Here is a 22396-nt window from a genome sequence, read left to right on the forward strand (position 1 = left end):
GTCGTGTTGGGGGTTCTGCTCGACGCGGTTCGTGATGTCCACTTGCACAAGATGGCAGTCGCAGAAAAACAGGTATGTTGTGTCAGTTAGTTTTTGGCTTCGACTGTGGCAGTCTTGTCGCACTATAGGCACACACACACACACACACAAACACACACACACACACACACACACACACACACACACACACACACACACACACACACACACACACACACACACACACACACGCACACACACACACAGCGCTGCACTATGCGATGTCGCGCGGGTACCAGAATGTGATTGATGCGCTGGTGCACCACGGGGCGGACGTGGAGGCCAAGGACCCACGCGGCGTCACCCCTCGCATGCTCGCCCGCAAGTACAAGGTGTGTGTGTGTGTGTATGTGTGTGTGTGTGTGTACAACTGTGTGTGTGTGATTGTATGTGATTGTGTGTGTGTGTGTGTACACGCACATGTGTGCCTCTGTGTTACATGTGATCACCTCTCTCTTGTTCATGTGTGTCTTGTCACCTGACACATGCGCCGCGCGTGCATGTTCTCTGCTGTGCCATTCACACGTGCGTGTGTGTGTGTGTATGTGTGCATATGTGTGCATGTGTGTGCAGCGAACAATCCCGGACAGCAGCGAGGGCCGGAGCAGCAGCCATTTTTTCCTCAACCAACACGTCGCCGCCCTCCTCAACGACACGTGGACACACGCGCAGGTGCTGCTGCTGCTGCTGCTGCTGCTGCTGCTGGTGGTGGTGGTGGTGGTGGTGGTGGTGGTGGCGGTGTTGATGGTGGCGGTGACGATGGTGATGCGTGTCGTGAGTGTGGTCCTCGCAGTCTTTTTATCGCCATCCACCTGTGCCACACACGCGCTCCTGTCATTTTCAAATGGCACGCCACCTCCCACTCCCCCCTCTCTCTTGTGTGTGTATGTGTGTGCGTGCAACAAACACCCCCTCCCTCCCTCCCTCTGCTGCCTCGTGTTCCTGTGCAACAACCATGCGTGTTTTGCAGATTGTGCGGATCGACGACGATGAGGAAACGGGCAGTGCCAGCTACACCGTCAAGCACGTCAAGACAGGCGACGAACATGTTGTGTCCGAGGACTGCATTCGACTGGTCTGTGTGTTAGGGTGGTGTGTTGTACTGTGAAGCTGTGGTGATCAGTTGTGCATTTCGTGTGTACATGATTGTGTTCATTGCGTGTGTATCTGTGTGTGTGTGTGTGTGTTATGTGTGTGTGTGTGTGTGTGTGTTATGTGTGTGTGTGTGTGCTGTGTATCTCTCCGTCTCTCCTTCTGTCTCCCTCCTTCTGTCACTCTGTCACTCTCCCTCCCTGCTCTGTCTGTCTGTCTGTCTGTCCCTCTCTCTCTCTGCGTGTGCGTGAGCCACTGCCTGTTCACCATCTCCCAACATCACCACACACACACACACACACACACACACACACACACACACACACACACCTGTTGATGCATGCAGCTGTCACCGTCGACTGTGGCCACGACCGCCGATGTTGTCGCCGTCTCTCAAGGTGAAACATTTGCAGCGGGCATTCCCGGCACCTGTCGTCCATTCCATCTGCTTTGTACATATGTGCAAAATTCTGTCTCAATCTGCTGCCACCCTCGTGCACTTTCCGCACCGCCACCGTCTCCACCGTCAGCCGCCATCAACCGCTCATCATCGCGAACCACCACCACTGCCATGCACCATCAACTGCCAACTACCGCTACTACCACCACCAACTACCATCCCCAACCATCATCAACAATAACAACAACACCAAACCCCTTTGAAAGATGGCGGCGGGCTTGAGGAGCTGTCGTCGGTGTCGACAGACGATCTTCCGAACCGGCCTCTCGTCTACTCCGTCGACGGCGCGGTAGGCACACACACACACACACACACACACACACACACACACACACACACACACACACACACACACACACACACACACACACACACACACACACACACACACACACACACACACACACACACACACACACACACGTACGTGTGCAGGGAGAGTGAGGCGAGCATGGCTGCGCTGCAGGTTCTGTTCCGCATGCTGCTGCCAACGCGTCTCCTGTATCAGCAGGAGGAGGAGCAGTTCGAGGAGCTGGCACATGCCAACGCGAGCAACCCAGACCTCGACGTGTGCGACGTCTACGGTGGTGTCCACCTCCTTCGTCTCCTTGGTCCGTTGATGCGGTGCATGCCTCTCTTTGCTTCGTCTAGTTAGAGAGGCAGTTGCACATCCATCTCCTTTGCATGCACGTCTCCTTTTGCATGCGCGTGCCACAACCAGCCTATGCTCTGCGATGTCATGCTGTGAATATGTGTGTTTCTGCGTTGGGACTCACGCCCTCATCCCCCCCCCCCCCAACTCCACACAATTCCAACCCGTGCCACAGTGACCATGCCTGAGATTATTTACACCAGCAGCTCCACCATGCACGCCGTACAGCCAGAGGTATGCCAAGCGTGCGCTGTGTGTGTGGGTGAAAGAGAGGGGAGGAAGAGGAGAGAGGACTGCCGGGTGGTTGTGTGTGGTGATGGTGTTGATGGGTTGGGCGGGGGATATGTCTGTGCCAACCCGAGCGACTGTTTCTGCAACGCCTCACGTCAACACACACACACACATGCACACACGCCCGCCGCTTGCTCTTCTTCTCTTGTGCCCTCGACTGCAGGTCTCATGCATTGCGTCGTTGGTTGCGTTTATGGATGCGCACATGGCAGCCGTGTTTCCTTTGTCCGAGTAATGTACATACACAATAACAACGACAACAGTGTGGTGTGACATGTGATGTGACTGTTTGCGCGTGTGTCAGGTGCGAGTTTGGGTCGAGTGTTTTTATGGGAAATGATGTGAAACACGACTTCCGTTGACGTCGCTGCACTGCGTGTTGCAGTGCACACGCCCAACACAAACACACCAGCCCGCTCAACTCAAAACAACAACCATCTGCACTTCACCAGCCAACGTCATCAGATCCCAAAATTTGGCCTCAAATTTCAAAAACGGATGAATTTGTTGCGTGCCCGGACAACACATCGCAACACCCAAACGCACACAACCGACCTGACGAATGATGAAAACTTCCACCCAACCATACACACCCACACCCAACCACACGAGAACACCCAAGGGCAGACATGGAGGAGGAAGAGGACCACGCGCTGCAAAGAGACCCGGCCAGCCCATGCCAGCGATTTCGAGCGCTCGAAGCCTGACGGACCCTTGCTGTCACTGACTGACAAAGCCAACCAACCAACCACTGCCTGACATGACTGCATGCTGTGTGGTTGGTTGTGAGTAATGGACACAACCCATGCCCAAAACACATTGTGACAACGCGGTCAGGCGCGAGCACACAGCGAGGTTCCCTTCTGTGAATGCACTTGGCTTTTGTGCCAATCGCCTCAGCGCACGCAGCGCACAACGAACAGGAACAAGAAGAAGCAGCTTCCAGGCAGGGGATATCGGTTGCTTCACAACCAACCAACCAACCTTCATTTCCCCCATTTCCATCGACACTCCAAACCGAGACAAGCAGCTGGCGTCCTTGTGCAAGTAGGCGCTTACAGCTCGACGTATACCCACCCATCTTTTGCGTCACGCCACAGGCACCACCACCCTCTCCCAATACAACCAGGAGCAAGAAGCAAAAGACAGGGACTACTACAAGCACGACGTTCACTGCACCAGCGGGAACCAAGTCTGACTGCAACCAGTCAGGACAAGGCACATCACATCACATCGAATCAGGCATGCGTGCTTCTGGTCCGGCGATGAGAGGCGGTCTCAACCGCTTCCGCCGCACTTCCCCGACTCTCGGCTTCCTCTTCTCCACGGCAGCTCTTCTGGTGGCTTTGACACCAGGGGCACAGGCGGCCTTGAACAACTATGATGATCCGCTGAGCTATTCCTGCCCTTCCGGCCAAGGTCTCGTGTCCGTCTCGTCCTGGCACTCCAACAACGACGGTGAGTTGAATTTTGGTGAAGTGAGGGGGAGAGTGGCGACAAGGAGCATGCCTATGTGCGTGTTTGTGCGTGTATGTGCGTGTGTATGTGTACCAGCTTGCACCTTGCGCGTTTGTGTGTATGTGTGTGTGTGCGTGTACCAGCTTGCACCTTGCGCGTTTGTTTGTTTGTTTGATTGTTTGTGTGTTTGTTTGTTGATTGTGTCTGCTTCGTCGCCACTTCCTCACACGCCGACGACATTGTTTGCTTTCCCCCGTCTTCATTCCTTGCTCGAGCGCAGAGGATCGCGTGTGGTCGCTGGGTTGCACCTCGGTTGGTGCGTGGAGTTCATCAGACTCTTGGACTGGATATCTCAACAACTTTGACCATGCCCTCAGCTACAGCTGCCCTTCCAACAAATGTAAGCCCTACAACAACAAGATGAGACGCCCCAAAGACAACCATCTTTCCAGAACGGGTGCTGAGCGAGTTTGTGCTTTGCTTGTGTGCTACTTTGTGTTCGCGGGCATGTGTTACCCACTACTCGACGAGGGCACACCTTTGCTACTATTGCTGGTTTTCGTGACACCGCTTCTCACAACTCACTACTTCCACGTCCCCACGCTTGCTCAGATGTGAGCGGGCTTGCAAGCTACCACAGCAACAACGTAAGCGCCTGGCATCTTGTATTTGCTTACTCCTTTGTTGCTTTGTTCGCTTGCTGTTCTGTTCTGCCATCAACACACGCGGTTTCATTCCCTCTCCCACCCTGCCAATCTCTCACTCACACACACACACACACGCACACGCTCACACACACGCTCACACACACGCACACACTCACACACACGCACACTCTTACTCTCTCCCACTCATACACATACAGGACGAGGATCGTCGGTGGAAGGTTCGGTGCTCCAGCATTGGCGGCGGCTCGCTGTCGAACTGCAACTTTGGACCGCAGGAGAACACATACGACAACCCGCTTGATTACAACTCCCCAGCAAGCACAGTCATCACGGGTGTCTCCTCCACACACAGCAATCATGACGGTGAGTAATCGTAGCCTTGGTTATCATTTGCTCTCCGTGTTGTGTGACATGAAGGGAATCAGCCGGCTGTACTGTAGTACTGTGGCTTTTGTCTCGCCAACACGCACAAGCACACCCGACCTCTTCCTCTCTCTCTCTCTCTCTCTGACATTCACACCACATTTCCCCATCCGCACTTCGCTCACAGAGGACCGCGTGTGGAGTTTCCGAACGTGCCGGGTAAGAACAGGCTCACAGCGTGCATGGCTGTGTGGTGTCTTGTGCGTCCAAATTCAATCTGACATCGAATGATTCGCATTGAAAAATGTGTTTCTCGCGCTTGATCGTATCTCTCCGTCACGTGCCACGAGAACAAGAGCTGACACCCACGATTTGCATTTACCACAGATCAACTGTGACCGCAACAACGGATACAGGCTGAACGGCCGCGCGTGCGACTGTGAGTCCAGTCAACCTTGATGAGATGGCGATTGCCTGTGCGTGTGTGAGAGAGTGTGTAGGTGGCGGTGCTTATGATCTTATTACAGTACACACCCACGCGTCACATTGTCTGCGTTTATCACCAACATCTACTCATACGCACGCGCACATGAACACACTTGCCCCGCCCCCAACAGTGCAATCCTGCAGCCCGTTGTCGCTTGCAAATGGCGTCACAGAGGGAAGCTGCTCTGGCAACTTCGGTAAGACAGAACACCATACACTGCACTGGATGCTACTAGTCTGCCGTCGCACCAACTTCCTGTCACTCAATTGCTTGTGGTTGAGGAGGTGGACGTCGTGTGCAACTTAACACAAGCACGTCATCAAATCAACACACTGACACGCCCCCCGTGCACACACCATCCGCTCATGTGTCCAGGTGATGAATGCAAGTACAAGGAGTGCAACGCGGGCTACGAAATGACAGTATTTGGATCAACGATGCGCAAGTGTGATTGGATTGGCAGCGACGTTGGCTGGACCAACACCGCCAAGGAGTGCATAGGTGCGAACACCATCATGTCATGCACACACACACACACACATACCTGAGCACTACAACGCTACCTGCACATCCCTATCGCGTAAACTCACCATCAATGACCTGCCATTACCACATCTCGTGCACGCATGCAGACATTGACGAGTGCCTGACTGGCGAGGAGGACTGCTATCCAGGCTCCGTGTGTGTCAACACGGAGGGATCGTACTACTGCGTGTGCGAGTTTGGAGAGCAGCAGGAGAGCAGCTGCTTTGGTACGTTGAATACAGCGCCTGTGTGCAATCATTTGTTGGTACATACTGTTGGAGGGCTTACCTTGCCTGATTGAGAAAGAATTACCGCGGTACTTGACAAATTGCCGTCTCTCCCCCTCCCTTCCTCATCAACTGCTGAACGGCAGTTGAGGTTCCGACCATCACGCTTGATCTCGGCCTCACTGAGATGACCATCAACATCGACGGCGAGTGGGGCAACACCTTCCCCAAGTACAGGGTAAGTTGGTGGCATGAGGGTGGCAAATGCGTGGTTGCTTGATCACTTGGGTTGAGTCGAAGCAAGTTATGGGGGTGGTCGCCGTTCTCCTGTTTCCATGCGGTTCCTCACATAAACACACACGCATTCGCACACACACACACACACACACACACACACACACACACACACACACACACACACACACACAACACAACACACACGCACACACGCACACACACACCCCCTCGCAATACGTGGCTTAATAGGTGTCCGTTGCACGCTGGTCGTATGATCTGGCGGCCAAAGAGGACATCCCCGGATTCCCAAAGACGATCCGCAAGCCGTTCACTAGCCACCGTGTCATCAACCTGGAGGCTGGTACCCGCTTCAGGGTGAGTTTGTATTGTATGTGTGTGTACGTGTGTGCGTGTGTGCGTGTATGTGTTCATGGGCGTGTGCGTGTATGCGTGTGTGTACATGCGCGCGTTCACCTGTACTGCGCTCTCAAAACCTGCTACCATCACCCTTCATTCTCCCTCCCTTCCTCCCCCCTCTCTCACTCTCACTCACATAACACACACACACACACACACACACACTCTCTCTCTCTCCCTCTCTCACACTCACATAACACACACACACACACACACACACACACACACACACACACACACACACACACACACACACACGATGTCACCTGTTTGCTTCACCAAACAAACCAACAGGTGACCCTGACACCTGTTGGCAACAATGATGAAGAGATTCCGTACTTTTTACAGCTTGCCCTGACACCCGAAGGCAACGATCCCCAGACCATCTGCGGCTGCATTCCAGCTGATCCAACTGGTGCGCCCACCGACTTCCAGATTAGGCAGTTCAAAGGACACGTGCTCTTCCGCTGGGCGGACCAGAGCCAGTGCGAGTCTGCCTTCTCCTTCACGCGCAACGGCGTTGGCCTGACGTCGCGGTTCCCCGTCACGGAGCAGCTGGCATGCGGCGCCATCCAGGAGCCAAACACCGTCTACGACGACCTCACCATCCAGTCGGCTGGCGACTACGCTGAAGTGGACGAGGCCCTCAACTACTTGCTGCCAGAAGGTGTGTTGCGATGCACGTAGCAAATGCATAATGTGATGTTACGTTGACATGGGTCACTCCTGCATTCGTCAAGTTGTCGTATGCATCCTTCGCTTCCCATCGTCAGTGCTCATGCTCATCATACCAACACACACACACACACATACACAACACACACACACACACACACACACACACACACACACACACACACACACAACACACACACACACACACACACACCGCGTAGGCGACTTTTACCTGCGCCATTTCCTGGCCGTGGACACGGGCGACACGCGCTTCATGTACCCGCACGAACTGCAGCGCCAGAGTAAGTTCGACGAGACGTGTGGCAGCTGTGGGAATCGGTGCTGTGGGCTGGCAGGCGCAGGCGTGATCTTCTTGTGATGTCCAATTCCGCCACTGCTCGTGTTCAATTCAAGTGGTTGTACTTCACTCACCCGCTCACACACTCACACTCACACTCACACTTACACATACTCACACTCATGTCACACTCACACTCACACTCACACTCACACACTCACACGATGAAGAAACGCACTTCTCGTCGACGAGCACGACCACGACGGCTGCGCCGCAGGGTGTGCCTGATGATGAGAACCGCTACTATCCCGGCACTTCCTCACCCGTCGCGTCGGTGTCGGAGTGCAAGGACCTGTGCGACATTCGTTCAGACTGGTGCATCGCTTTTGCTGTGCAGACCAAAGGCGACGACACGCTCATGTGCCACCAGCTGCGCGTGATCCAAAACGCGACGCTGCGTGCAGGCGAGAAGAAGGCCGTCTCCTTTGAACGCGTGACTGTCACCGGCACCGGCGTCGACGGGTCGTACATCTTCGACGGCACGCAGGACGACTGCGAGGAAGCGTGCTCGGCACACGGCTCGTGTGATATGACCATGGTGGCTGCTGGCGTGTGCGCCGTCGTTGTCGACGCTGTCGAGACAGAGACTCCGCTCGCCCAATCTGTGCACCCCGACATTGACCCGACATTCTCTCGCCGCATCCCTGGTCCTGAGCCCGGCACCACGCAGGAGTACTGCATCGAGGCAAACAAGCCCGAGTGGTACGACCTTCAGGGCTACTCCTCAGAGCCCACTTGCTCTAACTTCACAATCATGGTGAGTGTGCGTCCGTGCGTGTGCGTGTGCGTGTGCGTGTGCGTGTTGTGGGTTTGTTGTGTGGAAGTATGTGTACTTGTGTGCGCGTGCGGTTATGTAAACGGCCCGACACGTGCACTTGTGCAACTTTATCTGCCTTTGACTGGGTGCATGGTTGCGCTTGTCTGTCCTGATGCAACACACCCATTCACCTTCACGCGTGTCTCGCGTTCTCTTGTCCACGCCCCATCACATCCATCCATCCTGTTATCACCTGGTGCAGTGGGAGAGCCAACTTGAGGGCCAGATTGCCATCGACTCCAAGGAAATCCACCTCCCCGTGGAAGGCGTTGAGGTTGAGTTTGAAATTGGCGGACTGGTGCGTGGGCGTCGCATCACCAACGAGGACGGAAAGTTCTCCATCCACATCCTCTCGGACAAGCTGGTTGGCAGCCGCCACCGCATGACGCTCCGCTTCTCCAAGACCACGGGCAACATCAAGCACACCTTCACCTGCGGTGGCATTGCATGCACAGAGACCACGCTCATCATGGAACACCTTCGCTTTGACCACACAGTCAACGTTCGTGATTCGACCTCCCTCCCGTTCAGTGGTATCGTCTCCATTGGGGGCACGGAGCACGAGGGTCTTCCTGACGGCTGCCCGCTCAAGGACGTCGAGGTTTGCCTGTACGACCGCAACCAGGCCAACACCCTTGTCAACTGCGACCTGACGGATTCCAAGGGCCGCTACCTCGTGCGCGCTGTCCTCGGCACATCTGTCACCGTCGGCCTCACCTTTGCCAACTCGTCCCACACGTTTGAGCGCGCACCGTACAAGAGAGATGCAGCCAACGCCCCTTCGGGCATCCTGCAACGTGTCGACGCCACCAACACGCTGGTGCGCACACTTTACTATGATGTGACGGACGGCAAGTTCTGGGAGAACATCAACTTCAAGGACACGACGTCTGACAGGGCGACAGTCGACATTGCTGGTGGGCTGTGCAACCTCAACCTCGGCGACGCGGTGATGGAGTTTCGGTATGACGCGTGCCCAACGTGGGTGAGGACACACACCATTTCTGACCGGCTGTCCAAGTGGACGCTGCCAGCGCAGATCATCACGGTGCGCTTCAAGGAGATAACGCGCAACTACGAGGTGCGCGGCGAGATTACGCGCTACTTCTCGGCCAAGCTGGGCAACTCGCGGTCGCTGTACTTGGACCTGCGCAACCCGCAGGAGGACGACGAGGACAAGAAGACGGTGCGATTCGAGTACCGCCCACCACCGCAGCTGAGCGTGTCGTTTGACAAGGAGGAGAAGCACAACTGCAACAGCACAGAGGGCGATCGCCCCTTGCACGTTGTGAGGCAGAACCAGGAGCTGAAGGTGACTGTGAAGGTCATTGAGGACTACGGCGAAGGCGTGGGCACGTGCGATGCGGTGCCGGGCCAGATTGAGGTTGAGAACCAGTTGGGCGAGTCGCCAGCCATCGTGGACGTGCTGAACGCCACCACCTCCCTCACCAACAAGCAGCTGAACAAGCTCAAGCAATGCTACGACACGTGCCTCATGGACGTGAAGATGGACGAGGAGCTGCAGGATGGCGAGACAGTGTACTCGAACACGCGCATTGAGCTGAACATCATGACGGGCGAGCCAGAGACCAACCCACAGGCCGTCAACCCAGAGAACCCGTACTCCAAGCTCTTCCGCGTCACCATGCACAACCTCCCACAGGACCCCGTCACCGTGTACGAGAAGGTGGTGGTGATTGGCGACAAGGTCATCTCCAAGTACTTTAGCGTGCCCTTCCCGCGCTATCAGCCGCTTGCAGTGGTGCAGGATCCGCCCGGTGGCCTGTCCACCGTCACGTACTCCAAGGCGTACAGCAACTACTTTATGAAGAGCCACACGCACGAGGAGTATCATGGGTTCTACTTCACCACGGGGCTTGCTCCCGTCAAGGTGGAGACGGGCGTGCAGCAATGCACCGGTCTCGGTGCTGCCGTGTGCACCAAGGTGGCGGACACGGAATCCACCCCATTCAAGATCAGCGTTGACCAAACTCATGTAAGCGATTGTGTGTTGTGTGTGTGCGGCATTGTTTGCGTGTGTGTATCGCATTGTTTGCGTGATTGTGTGTGTACACTTGCGTTTGTGCAAACTTTGTGCGCGCAGCTTTGTTGAAGCGTGCCGTGACCTTGCCTTTCACGCTCTTCTTGACCTCACCTGCTCACAAACGCTCTCACACTCCTACTTTGCTGCCCCTGCTTGTCTCTTCATTACTCCACCAGACTTTTGGCAGCATGGATCCCGACGACAACTACAACTCTGAGCGCGTGTGGTCGTTTGGAATTGAGCTGACGACGTCCGATGACGTGATGACGGCTGGTGAGAAGTCCGACATGTTCCTCGTGCCCGCCCTCAACGTGGTGTGGCTGGAGACGGAGGAGGTGTCGTTTGACGTGGAGCAGTGCCAGGCGGCCAAGGAGACCAAGGTCAAGTGGAGCCTCGAGGGCCAGGAAAACAGAGAGGTGCTGAGCTGGGTGTCTGCGTTTGAGATTGAGAACAAGGAGCTCCCAGACCTTCGCAAGCTGCTCGCTCTCGCCGAACAGCCGCCAGGCGATGACGACGACGACACGGAGGAGGATAGGGCGGAAAAGATTGCTGAGCTGAAGCGCGCGATCAAGGCGTGGGAGAGCAACCTGGACCGCAACAAGGAGGTGCGGCAGAAGGCGGCCGACGGGCTGCTGGAGCCCGTGCAGAACATGTGGGCAAAGGGTAACGCCGAGTTTGACTGCTTGCCGAGCATTGCGCCCAACAAGGACCCGAAGAAGGCAGCCAAGATTGAAGGCGAATTGTCACGGACCAAGGTGTGTAACGGCTTTGACGTGGATCGCATTGCCGACAAGGCGAAGAAGGGCATTTCGCTCGCCCCACACGACGACATCGACAATGCAAAGGACTTGGACGGCCTTGCCGCATCAGACCAGGACAAGCAAGACCTGCGCAACATCGACACAATCAAGTTCTCTGGCGGCGGGTCCACGTACACGTTTGAGTACGACCTGTCACGCGGCGACAGCGTGATTGGCGGCAGTTCGCGAACGCACGAGGTGTCTGCTGGCATTGATGTTGAATTTGGGTTCAAGGTGTTCGGTGTGGGAATGAGCTTTGAGCTGTCCACGGGGTACAACTACGAAGGCACGGTTGCTGACGAGTATGAGGCTGGTGTTTCGACAGAGGGCACCCTTTCCGTGACGCTCGGTGACCCGGACCCATTTGACGTCTTTGACGTCGGCGTCTTCCTGCACCCCGACTACGGCACATTTGTCTTCGCCACCTTCTCAGGTCAATCGTCGTGCCCACACGAGCCCAACACCGTGCAGCTGGAGAAGCCGAGTGTGAGTGTTCTGAAGCGGCCAGAGGCGCCCGTGCTGCCCGGTGAACCCGCCGTGTTCGAGCTCCTGCTCAAGAACGATGGTCCAGTCACATCTGACTTTAACGTGAGTGTCGTGGTTGCGGTGGTTGCGTTTGCGATTGTGTTGATGTGTTTGGACTTGCATTGCATGCTTGCATTGTGGCGGCATTCCTTGTCCTGGTATGGTCAGCAACAGTTGAGCAGACACGTGTCCTGCACGTTCCCACATATTTACACTTTGTTCTCACAATCATCTCATCTCCCCTCCTCCACTCCTCCGAACTCCGGTCCCCGTCCCATCCCACAACATGCGCAGCTGTTTTATCTGTCGTGGCTGAACCAAGACGGCCTTGAAGTTGTGGCCAACGGACAGGCGCTGGAGACGGCACTCATCTTTGAGGGTTTCCCCGCCAACTCGGCAAGGTACATCACCATCACCGTGAACCAGGGCCCAAGCAAGTTCAAGTACGACCCTGTTGCCATTGGCTGGCGGTCGCTGTGCGAGGCCGACAGGCACCCTGACAACGGCTACATCACGGACGAGGTGACGAGCGTGGAGTACGTGTACTTGGAGGCCGAGTTCCTGCAGCCGTGCAGCCCCGTGAAGCTTGTTGGCGAGATTGGCGAGTCTGGCGCGTTCACCCTCAACCAGGAGACGATGGAGCAGGACTACAAGCCCGGCCAGATCCGCGTCGTTGCCTTCAACCCGGACCATGCCGAGCGCACGTGGCTGGAGGACGATCGCCTGGAGAAGGTCGTCATCGAGTTCAAGCCCGTCAACTCGTACGTCTGGCTGCTGGCCCGCGACGAGAACGGGGATGCACTGGACATTCGCGAGCGTGAGAACGAGTATGGCTACATAACGTCGTGGTGGGACGCGTCCACGCTGCTTGAGGGCGACTACCACCTCCGCATCCGCGCGCAGTGCCAGGCGTCCATCAACGAGGTGCCCGATGGCATTGACGAAAAGCTGTCGTTGGTGGCAGCTGGTGTCGTTGATCGCGACCCGCCGGTCGTTTTTGGATTCCCTGAGCCCGCGGATGGCGAGTTCTTCCCTGGCGACGAGATCTCGTTCCAGTTCAACGAGGACGTGGAGTGCCGGCAGCCGTTCATCTTCCAAGTGTCGCTGACGGTGGAGGACTACGACCGCGACTTCAACAACAACAACATGGTGATTGTGTGCGAGGGCCGCAAGATCTCCATGTCCCTTCGCCGCGGATTCCGCTACGACGAGGTCAACGGCCTCACCGCCACAGTCGTCATCGAGAACGTCAAGGACCTCAACGGCAACCAAATGGAGTTCCCACCCGAGCACACGTTCACCTTTGCAGAGCTGAACCTTGCGGATGCCAGCGTCACGCTGAGCGGCCTCGTCGTCAACGTCCCATATCAGGACGTGTATGCCGACACGACGTCGCAGGAGTATGCAGACTTTGCTGGCGTGCTGCAGACGGAGCTGGCCACTGTTGTGGACACGGACCCGTCACGTGTGACCATCACGGGCATCTCTCCCGTCGACGCGACCAACTACAACTCTGGCATCACCGTCTCGCTCCGTTTTACGCCTGAAGGAACAGACACAGCAGCTACTGGCCGTCGCCGTCGTGCTACCACTTCGACTGCCACGGATCTCGCCAGCCTGCTGCAGAGCCGGCTGCAGAACGCCACGTACACGGAATCGCTCTCTGTCCTCAACTCTGCCTCGCTGGACGAGGCAGCGATAGTTGATGTGGAGCCATCTGCGACTGACACGGCACAGCAGCAGACATCGAGCAGCAACACGGGCGGTGCCTCTGCATCGACATCCCTCTCTTCCGGCACCTCCACCTCATCTTCGGATTCCTGGGCAGGCATCAAGCTTGGTGAGTGGGCTAGCTTGCGACGGGTAGAAGGGCAGGAGTGGTTTCGTGGTGCATGCGTGCGTGTACATGTGCGTGTGTGTGCGTGTGTACGCATGGGGCGTGATGCATGCGTGCCGCCTTGGTGTTTGCCGGCTTTGATCTTTGTGATGTCTCCCTCTTCGCCCTGCTCCCCACCCACACCCAAATGTGCTCACCTCACAATCTTGCTTTGTGCACGTTTTCAATCGCAGATGCATCCTTGGCGCTGAACATTGCCCAGTTGCTGATTGTGATTGCGGTGTTTGCCCGCATGTACGGGTGCGCTGGAAAGAACAAGGGCGCTGAGCACGATGATGCTGATGCAAGTGGCGAGAAGAAAGCCACGGGTGATTCGCAGAGCGAGCAGTCAACCAAGTGGTTTAAGCCCTGGAGCCGCAGCATGTCGGCCAAAGTGAAGCCGTTCACGGCTGAACCAGAAAATGCCGTCTGAGCTGTTTGAGAGAAGTGGGGAAGGGTGGCGGCTTTGCCTTGGGTGCGTGTGTGAGTGTGTGTGTGTGTGTGTGTGTGTGTGTGTGTGTGTGAGTGAGTGTGTGAGAGAGAGAGTGTGTGTGTGTGTGTGTGAGCGAGTATGTGTGTGTGTGTGCGTGTTGTTCAAGCCAGTTAACGCCAGTTCAGCTTGTCTGTTGTGACGATTGCATCGATGCATCAAAGTCTATTACACATTACCATTGACCAAGAAGAATATATGCTGTGCAAGCCAGGGAGAAAGTGTGTGATGGTGGGAAAGCAGCGTGGATGGAAGGCAGCTAGCTGTGTGTGACATGATTGGTGACTTTTTTGCTGAGCACACCCGACTTTCAACACAACACACACACAGACCAGCAGGCCTCAGAGCCGCACACAATCAGGGGTTCTGCCGGTAGTAGTCGTCCTTGAGATGCTCCACGCCATGAAAGAAGTTGTCTCTAATGTGTTGCAGCTGCTCGTGGCGCTTGGCAGAGAGAGTGATGGTGGGAACGAGCTCAGCCTCAGTGAAAATGCCAGCCTGGAACTGCTGCGGCCCAACACCTGGTCGAAGCATGTTCACCTCCGACCAGTCGTCGGACGGCGACGCGCGGTACCGAACAACGCCCAGCCTGTCCTTGTCAAAGAAGAAATGTTTGTACTTGGTTGGCTTGAGCTGCTGCTGCTGGCGAAACAGAAGCCCGAGGCGGGCGGTGTGGTTGCGGATAGGGACGGAGCCCGCGTTGGTCACGCTGTTGGCTGTAGATGAGCGCTTAATGATGTCCATAAACTGTGTGGGCGTGAAGACATCTTCCGTCTTGAGCTTTCGCTTGATCAGGCCGAAGAAGGCGTCGTGCAGGCCCGCCGTGTGGCCTTGAAGCAGAAAGTGGTAATACACGGAGCACTTGAACACGTGTGCATAGGCGGCGAAGAAGAACAAGAATGTCCAATTCTTGTTTTGGGCGCCACAGTTGTCGGCCACGGCGTAGAGGAAGTCACGCCTGCCAATTGATGCTAGGCGGTGGTAAACGAGCGATGCGATGAAGTTGGCGCCGCGGACTTTCGGCGAGTCTTGTTCGTGCCACACATAATTCATCTGTGTGCGTCGCGCCAAGTCCGCCACACCGAACGCCTCCACTTTCAGGCCGCTTTCATTGTACAACGCCTGATATCGACAACAACAAGCAGCGGGAAGTGAGACGAGAGGCAGAGACCAAAGCTGGCTCCACATGCCCACACCTGTTCTCGACACTCCTTGCACACGCCACATCAGCCAACCTTTGTCGGATCGAGGATGTGCGGGAGGCGAGTAGTGCCTGCCATGCCGAAGCTGATGACGTGGTGCCCTGCCTTGCCACCAAACTCAATCCAGTCGTTCATAAACTGGCGCTCAGCCTTGGCCAGCTTCAGGTGGTGAATCAGATACTCCCACATCTGTTCAATAATGCAGAAGCGATGCTCGCGTGAGTGCTAAACCAGACACACACACACACACACACACACACACACACACACACACACACACACACACACACACACACACACACACACACACACATTCAACAGGCACCCGCACGCAGCGCTGTACCTCGCCGCTCTTAAGCTTCGAGCACGTGTCACACACATCTGTGCGGGTCTTGGCGTGTCCGATGTGCTTGAGGTGTTTCGCCCACACGCGCTTGAACGTGGCCAGCGACGTCGCATCACCTGTTATCGCCATGACCACACAGCTGTGTGAGGGCCAGCATGCACACAGACAGACAGACAGACAGACAGACAGACAGACAGACAGACAGACAGACAGACAGACAGACAGACAGACAGACAGACACACACACACACACCAACCAGCACCACCACCACCGCCCAAATGCGTACCAGTGGCAGTCTGATAGCGCTTGTGTAGCTTTGCCCTGGACATTGAGATCGGCAGCAGCACTTGGGCGCCGCGCCCCGCGGGATTGGGCAGCCCATGTATTGCGGCCACCCACTTGATGAAACTAACAACGCGTTGGGCGGTGAAAACACCAGCGCCTCTGAGATGCTTCCCGTGAAGCGATGGCCGTGGCACCATGACACCCTCCTTAACGTCACATGTCGCCTCCTTGATGACGCGCCCCCCAATCCCAAGCACATTCCGAAAGCCGTCCTTGCACAGCGGCACCCCGAGAACGCGATAGTCGATGGTGAGCCGGCTGCGATCAGGCACGTGCTCTTGCCACCCGTCCTCGCAAGTGGCATCATCCCGCCCATTGCCAACTTGCCACGGCGGCACCTTGAGGCCCGTGGCGATGATGGCCTGCACCATTCGGCGGCGTTCGTGTTGACCAAGCTGGAACACTTGGGACCGGAGGCTCTCGAGCGTGCCAGCGCCAAACGACTTCCAGCACTTGCCGGCTCGGCCAGCAGCGCACTTGCACTCCCGCATTGGACAAGGCCTCGACCGCGACTTCATAGCGGTCGCTGGTGGCTGGGGGATCAGGGCTGCGACGGCCTCAGCCACTTGCGGCAGAAGAGCGGTCGAGAAATCATGTTGCTTGTCGGCAGCAACGTCAATCAGGGCTGCACTGGTCTGTTGCTGCGGTTGCTGTTGGGGTGATTGTCGAGGGCGCTTTGCTGGTGGGCTGCTCAGCAGTCGTGCCAGATGCGGCTGGAATTGAAGAGGGATTGGGAGGGCTGGAGCATCAGCAACTGTCACCGGAGCGCGCCGGTGCAGCAGGCTCGCAGGCAGAGGCTGAGCTGGTGGTTGTGATTGTGAAGCCCCGGAGGCAGGAGGCTCCGTAGACACCGCGTGTGGTGTATGCGATGCGGCCGGCAAAGATGGTGGATGACTCGGCGATGAGACATTAACTGGTGTTGGTGGCACCTCTTCCTCGCACAGCCGTGACAATGCTGGGGAGAGCGGTGTGTTCTGAGTCCAGTCGTCCCCCTCGCCACCACCACCACCATCACTACCACCATCACTACCACCATCATCATCATCATCATCATCATCATCGTCGTCGTCGTCGTCGTCGTCGTCGTTGTCGTCGTTGCCGCCGCCGTCTTCAAGGAGAGAGGTCACGCGAAGAGGCCTGCGAAGAGTGTTGGTGTCAGGACACGGTGACAAGAATGAGCATCCAGGCATCCATCCATTGGCATTCAAGGGGGGTCGCATGCACATGATGGTCATTCACACAGACAGACGCACCCGCCAAAGTATTCCTTGTTGATGAAATCGCTTCCAGTCCGCAAAGCTTCGTTGCACTCCGCGCTCGCAGTTTCAAGGGGCGACACTGTGCGCTCGGCGGCGTCATTCTGCAGAAGCATCAGCAGCGCTGCCGCAGCCTGCTCGCGAGCAGCACCATCATCAAACACGTCCTCCTCTTCCACACCATCACCATCCCAATCCCACACACCATCCATCATCCTGCGCGATCTGTCCACTGAGGACATTCTCAATGAGCGATCACAGAAGGTAGGTTTTGCAGAAAAACAACGGTAATTATTGTGAATTTTCGTATTCACAAGACAAAGCAGGTCAAGCAGGAAATAAGGGCACAAGGCGCATCAGCAGCAGCGAAGCAGCAGCAGAGAAGGAAGAACACGTGGTTTTGTGGGGCAAGCGAGACGAACGGCCAGCAGCAGCACGATGCCAGCGAGGAAGAAAGCGACCCCCACCACCAACGGTGCGGATGTGGAGAAGAAGGGTGCGGTGAAGGTGCAGGAAGAGAAGAAGCAGAGCCAAGGGAAGAAGAGCAACAAAGCCAAGCCTGGTCGCAAGCAGGCCGCAACACAGGACAAATCACAGCAGCAAAAGCAGAAGGAGACACAGGAAAAGGCGAAGAAGACCAAGAAGCAACAACAGAAGCAACAGAAGCAGAAGCAGAAAGGCAAACAACAGCCCACAACAACAGGCAGCGCAAGCAGATCAAACAGAAAACACAAGGCCAAGGCCCTACCCGCGCCTCTCACAGCACAGCCGGTTGCCCTCGGTGAAGAAACCTTCATTGCGTGAGTTGATGGTGCTTGTGTGTGTGTATGTGTGTATGTGTGATGTGTGCTTGTGTGTGTGTATGTGTGTATGTGTGTATGTGTGCTTGTGTGTGTGTATGTATGTGTGTGTGTATGTGTGTATGTATGTGTGTGCGTGTGGTTATTGAGCCGAGCGAGAGTCACCTGTGCATTGCTGGGGGTTTGTACATGAACGCGTGCCGTCTCGACGATGGGTGAGCTGCGTGACTCATCCACCGGGGAATGCAAATGCACGGTCTTGCTTGTAGCCGATTGCAGGAGCATGCGGATGCTGAGAACTCAGAGCAGCTTCAGATCGCTCTCCTGCAGGTAATGGTGAATGGGCATCTGTTTTTTCTTTGTGAAACGGAGGAGGTAACATGCTTTGACGTGATACATCCTCAACTGTGAATACACAGCAACTTACCAGCAGCATTGCACATGGTGTCATTGCTCGTTTTGCTGCACTGGGGCTGGACTTCTGGCTCAGGCGTTTGCACGGCCACATCACGAATCCTCGCTCCTGAAATCCCTTCGCAAGATGCCGTTCACCTCAGCCGTGGTGCGCATGTGTACTGGTTGCGTGCGCGTGGTGTGCTCGCTCTGTGTGTGTTGTGTGCTCTGTGCTCTGTGTGTACTGTGTGTGTACTGTGTGTGTGTGTGCTGTGTTGTGTGCTCTGTGTGTGTGTGTGTGTGTGTGTGTGTGTGTGTGTGTGTGTGTGTGTGTGTGTGTATCTCGTGGCTTGATTGCGGTGGTATGTGCTTGTTTTGGCTTGTGACGTCGTCAGGTCGGTGGACCACTGCGCCGATGAAGCATATTGTGCACTTGCATCTGGTTTCCAACTGACGCGCGTATTCCCTACACGCGTTGTTTGGTGCGACCCTGTTCCATCGTGTTGGGGTTGAGCAGACTGTGCTGCAGGAGAGCACGGCTGCGCTTGAGCTGTTGTTCGACGCCAGCCCGCAGGAATTGTCTGCCCTTGCACAGAGCAGGACGCCGCCGTCGCTTGCATATGCGCTCACGTTTGTCAACACACTCGTCGATGCGCACCTTGCCGGCCTCCTCACTGACACAACCTGGTTGGTGTGTCTGTGTATCTGTGTGTGTGTGTGTGTGTGTGTGTGTCTGTGCGTGCGTGTGTGTGCGTGTGTGTGCGTGTCTGTGCGTGCGTGCGTGCGTGCGTGTCTGTGTGTGTGTGTGTGTTAGTGTGTGTGTGGCTGTGCGTGTGTGTGTGTGTGAGTGTGTGCGTGCGTGCGTGTGTGTGCGTGCGTGTGTGGTATAGCTTTCAAAAGCCTTCCACAGGAAAAAGAGTACGACTGAAGAGTGTGTCTTGGTTGAACCCTTTTCCGATCATCTCACACCAATCTTTGTTGCGCCACTTTGGGCATCATCGTTCACACAGCGTTCCCCTGCTGAGGAAACTTGCTGATCTCGTTCACCGCTATGAAGCGCTGTGCACACAGGTACATTGCATGCATCGCAGATGTGCACACCCGCAAACCGTTGTACACACATGCACACACACGTACACATGTACACACACGTACACACACACACGTTCACACACACACATGCACACATGCATGCGTTAACATGTGCCTGTGTTGTCTCACACTTGCTGTGTCTGTCACCACTGCACGTGTGCTCGGATGCTACACTACAGCTGCAGCAACTTGACGGCATGATGTACCACCTGAAGCGGGAGCAGCGACTGCAGCGCACCAAAGGCCGCCGCAATGCACGAGCGTCCACTGCTGCCGCCAAGTCTACAGCACACGCTCAGCCCGTCGCATATGTCACCCGCACATACACCGTTGAAGCCCTTGACCTCTCCTAACCACCAATCGGTTGTGTGTGTGTGTGTGTGTGTCTACACGCTGTTTGCCCGTGTGTGCAGTTTACGTGTGTACATGTATGTCACGTATGTGCGTGAAGAGTGTGTTGTATCATGCAGTTGGTTTCAGGTTTGTGTGTGTGTGTGAATGAACATTAAATCACGCGTTTAGCTGTAATTGGTCGAGTAGTCGCTGAGCAAGATCAGATGGCGCGACAATTGGCTGAAACAACAAAGTGGGAGATTACACACACACACACACACACACACACTTCCACTTCAAGACACGCGCATGTACAGCATGCCGCCAACGAAAACGAAGAGGAAGGAGAAGGAGAGCAATAGGTCGTGAAGTGCACGCGCGTATAACAGTGACGAGCGTTTGCAGTACCTCCCAAAATATGCACACCATGCTTATCATCCCACACACACACACACGGAGGCAAACAGACAGTCTCGCACACACACACACACGCACACACACACACACACACACACACACACACACACACACACGCACACGCACACGCACACGCACACACACAGAGTCATACACACACACACACACACACACACACACACATACACACAAACCACCATGATCAGAGGGTGTCTTTCCTCGCGCTGACGCGGTCACCGTCGTCGTCGCTGTCAACCACATCCTCATCGCCATCGTCGCCCTCCTGTTGCGCCTCCTCCTGTGCTTTGAGCACCTCCTCATCCACGGGCGCTTTCGGTGCGCGCGTCTTTGCTGTCAGCTCCTTCAGCTTGTGTTTCACCAACTGCACGATTGTGCATGGGTACGTGTGTGTGTGTGTGCGAAAATGTGAGTGAGTGAGTGAGTGAGTGAGTGAGTGAGTGAGTGAGTGAGTGAGTGAGTGAGTGAGTGAGTGAGTGAGTGAGTGAGTGAGTGAGTGAGTGAGTGAGTGGGTGGAGCGGACGACACATAGTGCGATGTGAAGGCTACGGTTGCTGAAACGAGTGAACTGTGTTGGCAAGTGGATGCTTGACAGCGCGAACAATAGTTGCACCAAATAGATGCAGCCACACATTCACACACAACACATTCAAACACATACATATACACACTCACACACACGTACGCACGCAACATACACACGCACACACACACACACACACACACAACACATTCACACACACAACACACATACACGCACGCACGCACCTTTCCCGTGGCCATGATTTTGTCCGCCTCGACTTTGATGACCTTGAACGGGCCCTCCTCTGTTCGTGACGCAAGCTCATTTTCCAAACTCTGCTTAATGCTCTTCTCCAGCATCTGTGCCAACGCCAACACGTGCAAGGGGTTTGTTAGTGGGATGAGCACAAGCCACTACCATTGGCATAGACACATGCACACGCACGCACGCACATGCACGAGCAGTATCAGGCGCACAAACCTGCGCAGATACAAGCACAAGCACATGCACATGCACGCACACACACATCAGGAAACCAAACCTGCGCAGACACAGGCAAATGCATAAAGATACACGAGCACGCCACAGTGTGTACACGTACCCGCTGCGTTTTCATGTGTTGGATGGCCTTTGCCTTCTTTGGCGCGACAAATCTCTCTGTCATATTCCAGCGCATGGGAGTCACAACGCACGCACGCGTGAATTCACGCGGACGATTCCACTGTTGTTGCCCTGAACAGATCACACACACACACACACGCACACGTATGCACACACGCACACGTACACACACGCGCACACACGCCCACACACACACACGTACACGCGCACACACACACACACACAAAAGGTTGGTGACGTACTTCCTTTCTTGGTTCGTTTTGCACTGCGTCTCTGTTGATGAGCCCTGTTCTTGCCTTTGGCGTGCTCATTCTTCGAGCCTTTAAACCCTTGCACCATGGCGATTGCTCTGTGTGTGTGTGTGTGTGTGTGTGTGTGTGTGTGTGTGTGTGTGTGTGTGTGTGTGTGTGTGTGTGTGCAGTGGTGGTGGTGGTGGTGGGTTGAAGTGGATCCAACAAGCAAGGAAGCAAGCTGGTGTGTCCTCTCGTGTCACGTGGATGACCAGTTCACGACAGCACAAGTTGAGAGTGGGCACTTCGGATCCGACG

At 55.7% G+C, this 22396-nt stretch overlaps 5 protein-coding genes across 5 annotated transcripts in view; 3 read left to right on the forward strand and 2 right to left on the reverse strand.

Moving 5' to 3' along the window:
* The window catches only part of PTSG_05250 (uncharacterized protein), a gene marked incomplete at its 3' end in the record, with an annotated part of 4805 nt that extends 2036 nt beyond the window's left edge, over nucleotides 1-2769 (forward strand). Inside the window, exons 2-9 of the mRNA XM_004993769.1 lie at nucleotides 279-371; nucleotides 613-711; nucleotides 1010-1114; nucleotides 1478-1529; nucleotides 1798-1880; nucleotides 2058-2202; nucleotides 2419-2477; nucleotides 2698-2769. Of these exons, the coding sequence (XP_004993826.1) occupies nucleotides 279-371; nucleotides 613-711; nucleotides 1010-1114; nucleotides 1478-1529; nucleotides 1798-1880; nucleotides 2058-2202; nucleotides 2419-2477; nucleotides 2698-2769 (708 nt within the window). The remainder of the gene's footprint in view (nucleotides 1-278; nucleotides 372-612; nucleotides 712-1009; nucleotides 1115-1477; nucleotides 1530-1797; nucleotides 1881-2057; nucleotides 2203-2418; nucleotides 2478-2697) is intronic.
* Nucleotides 2770-3473: 704 nt separating this feature from the next.
* PTSG_12283 (uncharacterized protein) lies at nucleotides 3474-14715 on the forward strand. The gene is made up of 18 exons (XM_004993770.1): nucleotides 3474-3992; nucleotides 4273-4392; nucleotides 4605-4639; nucleotides 4858-5023; nucleotides 5211-5242; nucleotides 5411-5462; nucleotides 5641-5706; nucleotides 5886-6011; nucleotides 6143-6262; nucleotides 6409-6500; nucleotides 6749-6874; nucleotides 7211-7583; nucleotides 7813-7893; nucleotides 8120-8706; nucleotides 8969-10762; nucleotides 10987-12198; nucleotides 12430-13975; nucleotides 14206-14715. The coding sequence occupies exons 1-18, from the start codon at nucleotides 3779-3781 to the stop codon at nucleotides 14442-14444; spliced, it is 6981 nt and encodes a 2326-aa protein (XP_004993827.1). The 5' UTR covers nucleotides 3474-3778; the 3' UTR covers nucleotides 14445-14715.
* Nucleotides 14624-18005, reverse strand: PTSG_05253 (uncharacterized protein). Its single transcript, XM_004993771.1, has 5 exons — nucleotides 17649-18005; nucleotides 16337-17532; nucleotides 16047-16165; nucleotides 15737-15892; nucleotides 14624-15623 (listed from the first exon to the last, which is right to left on the reverse strand). The coding sequence occupies exons 1-5, from the start codon at nucleotides 17891-17893 to the stop codon at nucleotides 14859-14861; spliced, it is 2481 nt and encodes an 826-aa protein (XP_004993828.1). The 5' UTR covers nucleotides 17894-18005; the 3' UTR covers nucleotides 14624-14858.
* PTSG_05254 (uncharacterized protein) lies at nucleotides 17963-20453 on the forward strand. Its single transcript, XM_004993772.1, has 6 exons — nucleotides 17963-18451; nucleotides 18721-18781; nucleotides 18942-19013; nucleotides 19362-19531; nucleotides 19855-19915; nucleotides 20116-20453. Exons 1-6 carry the CDS (start codon nucleotides 18090-18092, stop codon nucleotides 20287-20289), a joined length of 900 nt encoding a protein of 299 aa, XP_004993829.1. The 5' UTR covers nucleotides 17963-18089; the 3' UTR covers nucleotides 20290-20453.
* Nucleotides 20454-20888: 435 nt separating this feature from the next.
* On the reverse strand, nucleotides 20889-22187 carry PTSG_05255 (uncharacterized protein; the record flags this gene model as incomplete). Its single annotated transcript, XM_004993773.1, has 4 exons — nucleotides 20889-21068; nucleotides 21473-21586; nucleotides 21829-21884; nucleotides 22091-22187. The coding sequence occupies 4 exons, from the start codon at nucleotides 22185-22187 to the stop codon at nucleotides 20889-20891; spliced, it is 447 nt and encodes a 148-aa protein (XP_004993830.1).
* Between the last annotated feature and the right edge of the window lie 209 nt (nucleotides 22188-22396).

The sequence above is a fragment of the Salpingoeca rosetta genome (genome assembly GCF_000188695.1).
Source record: "Salpingoeca rosetta unplaced genomic scaffold supercont1.12, whole genome shotgun sequence".
Classification (NCBI taxonomy): Eukaryota; class Choanoflagellata; order Craspedida; family Salpingoecidae; genus Salpingoeca; species Salpingoeca rosetta.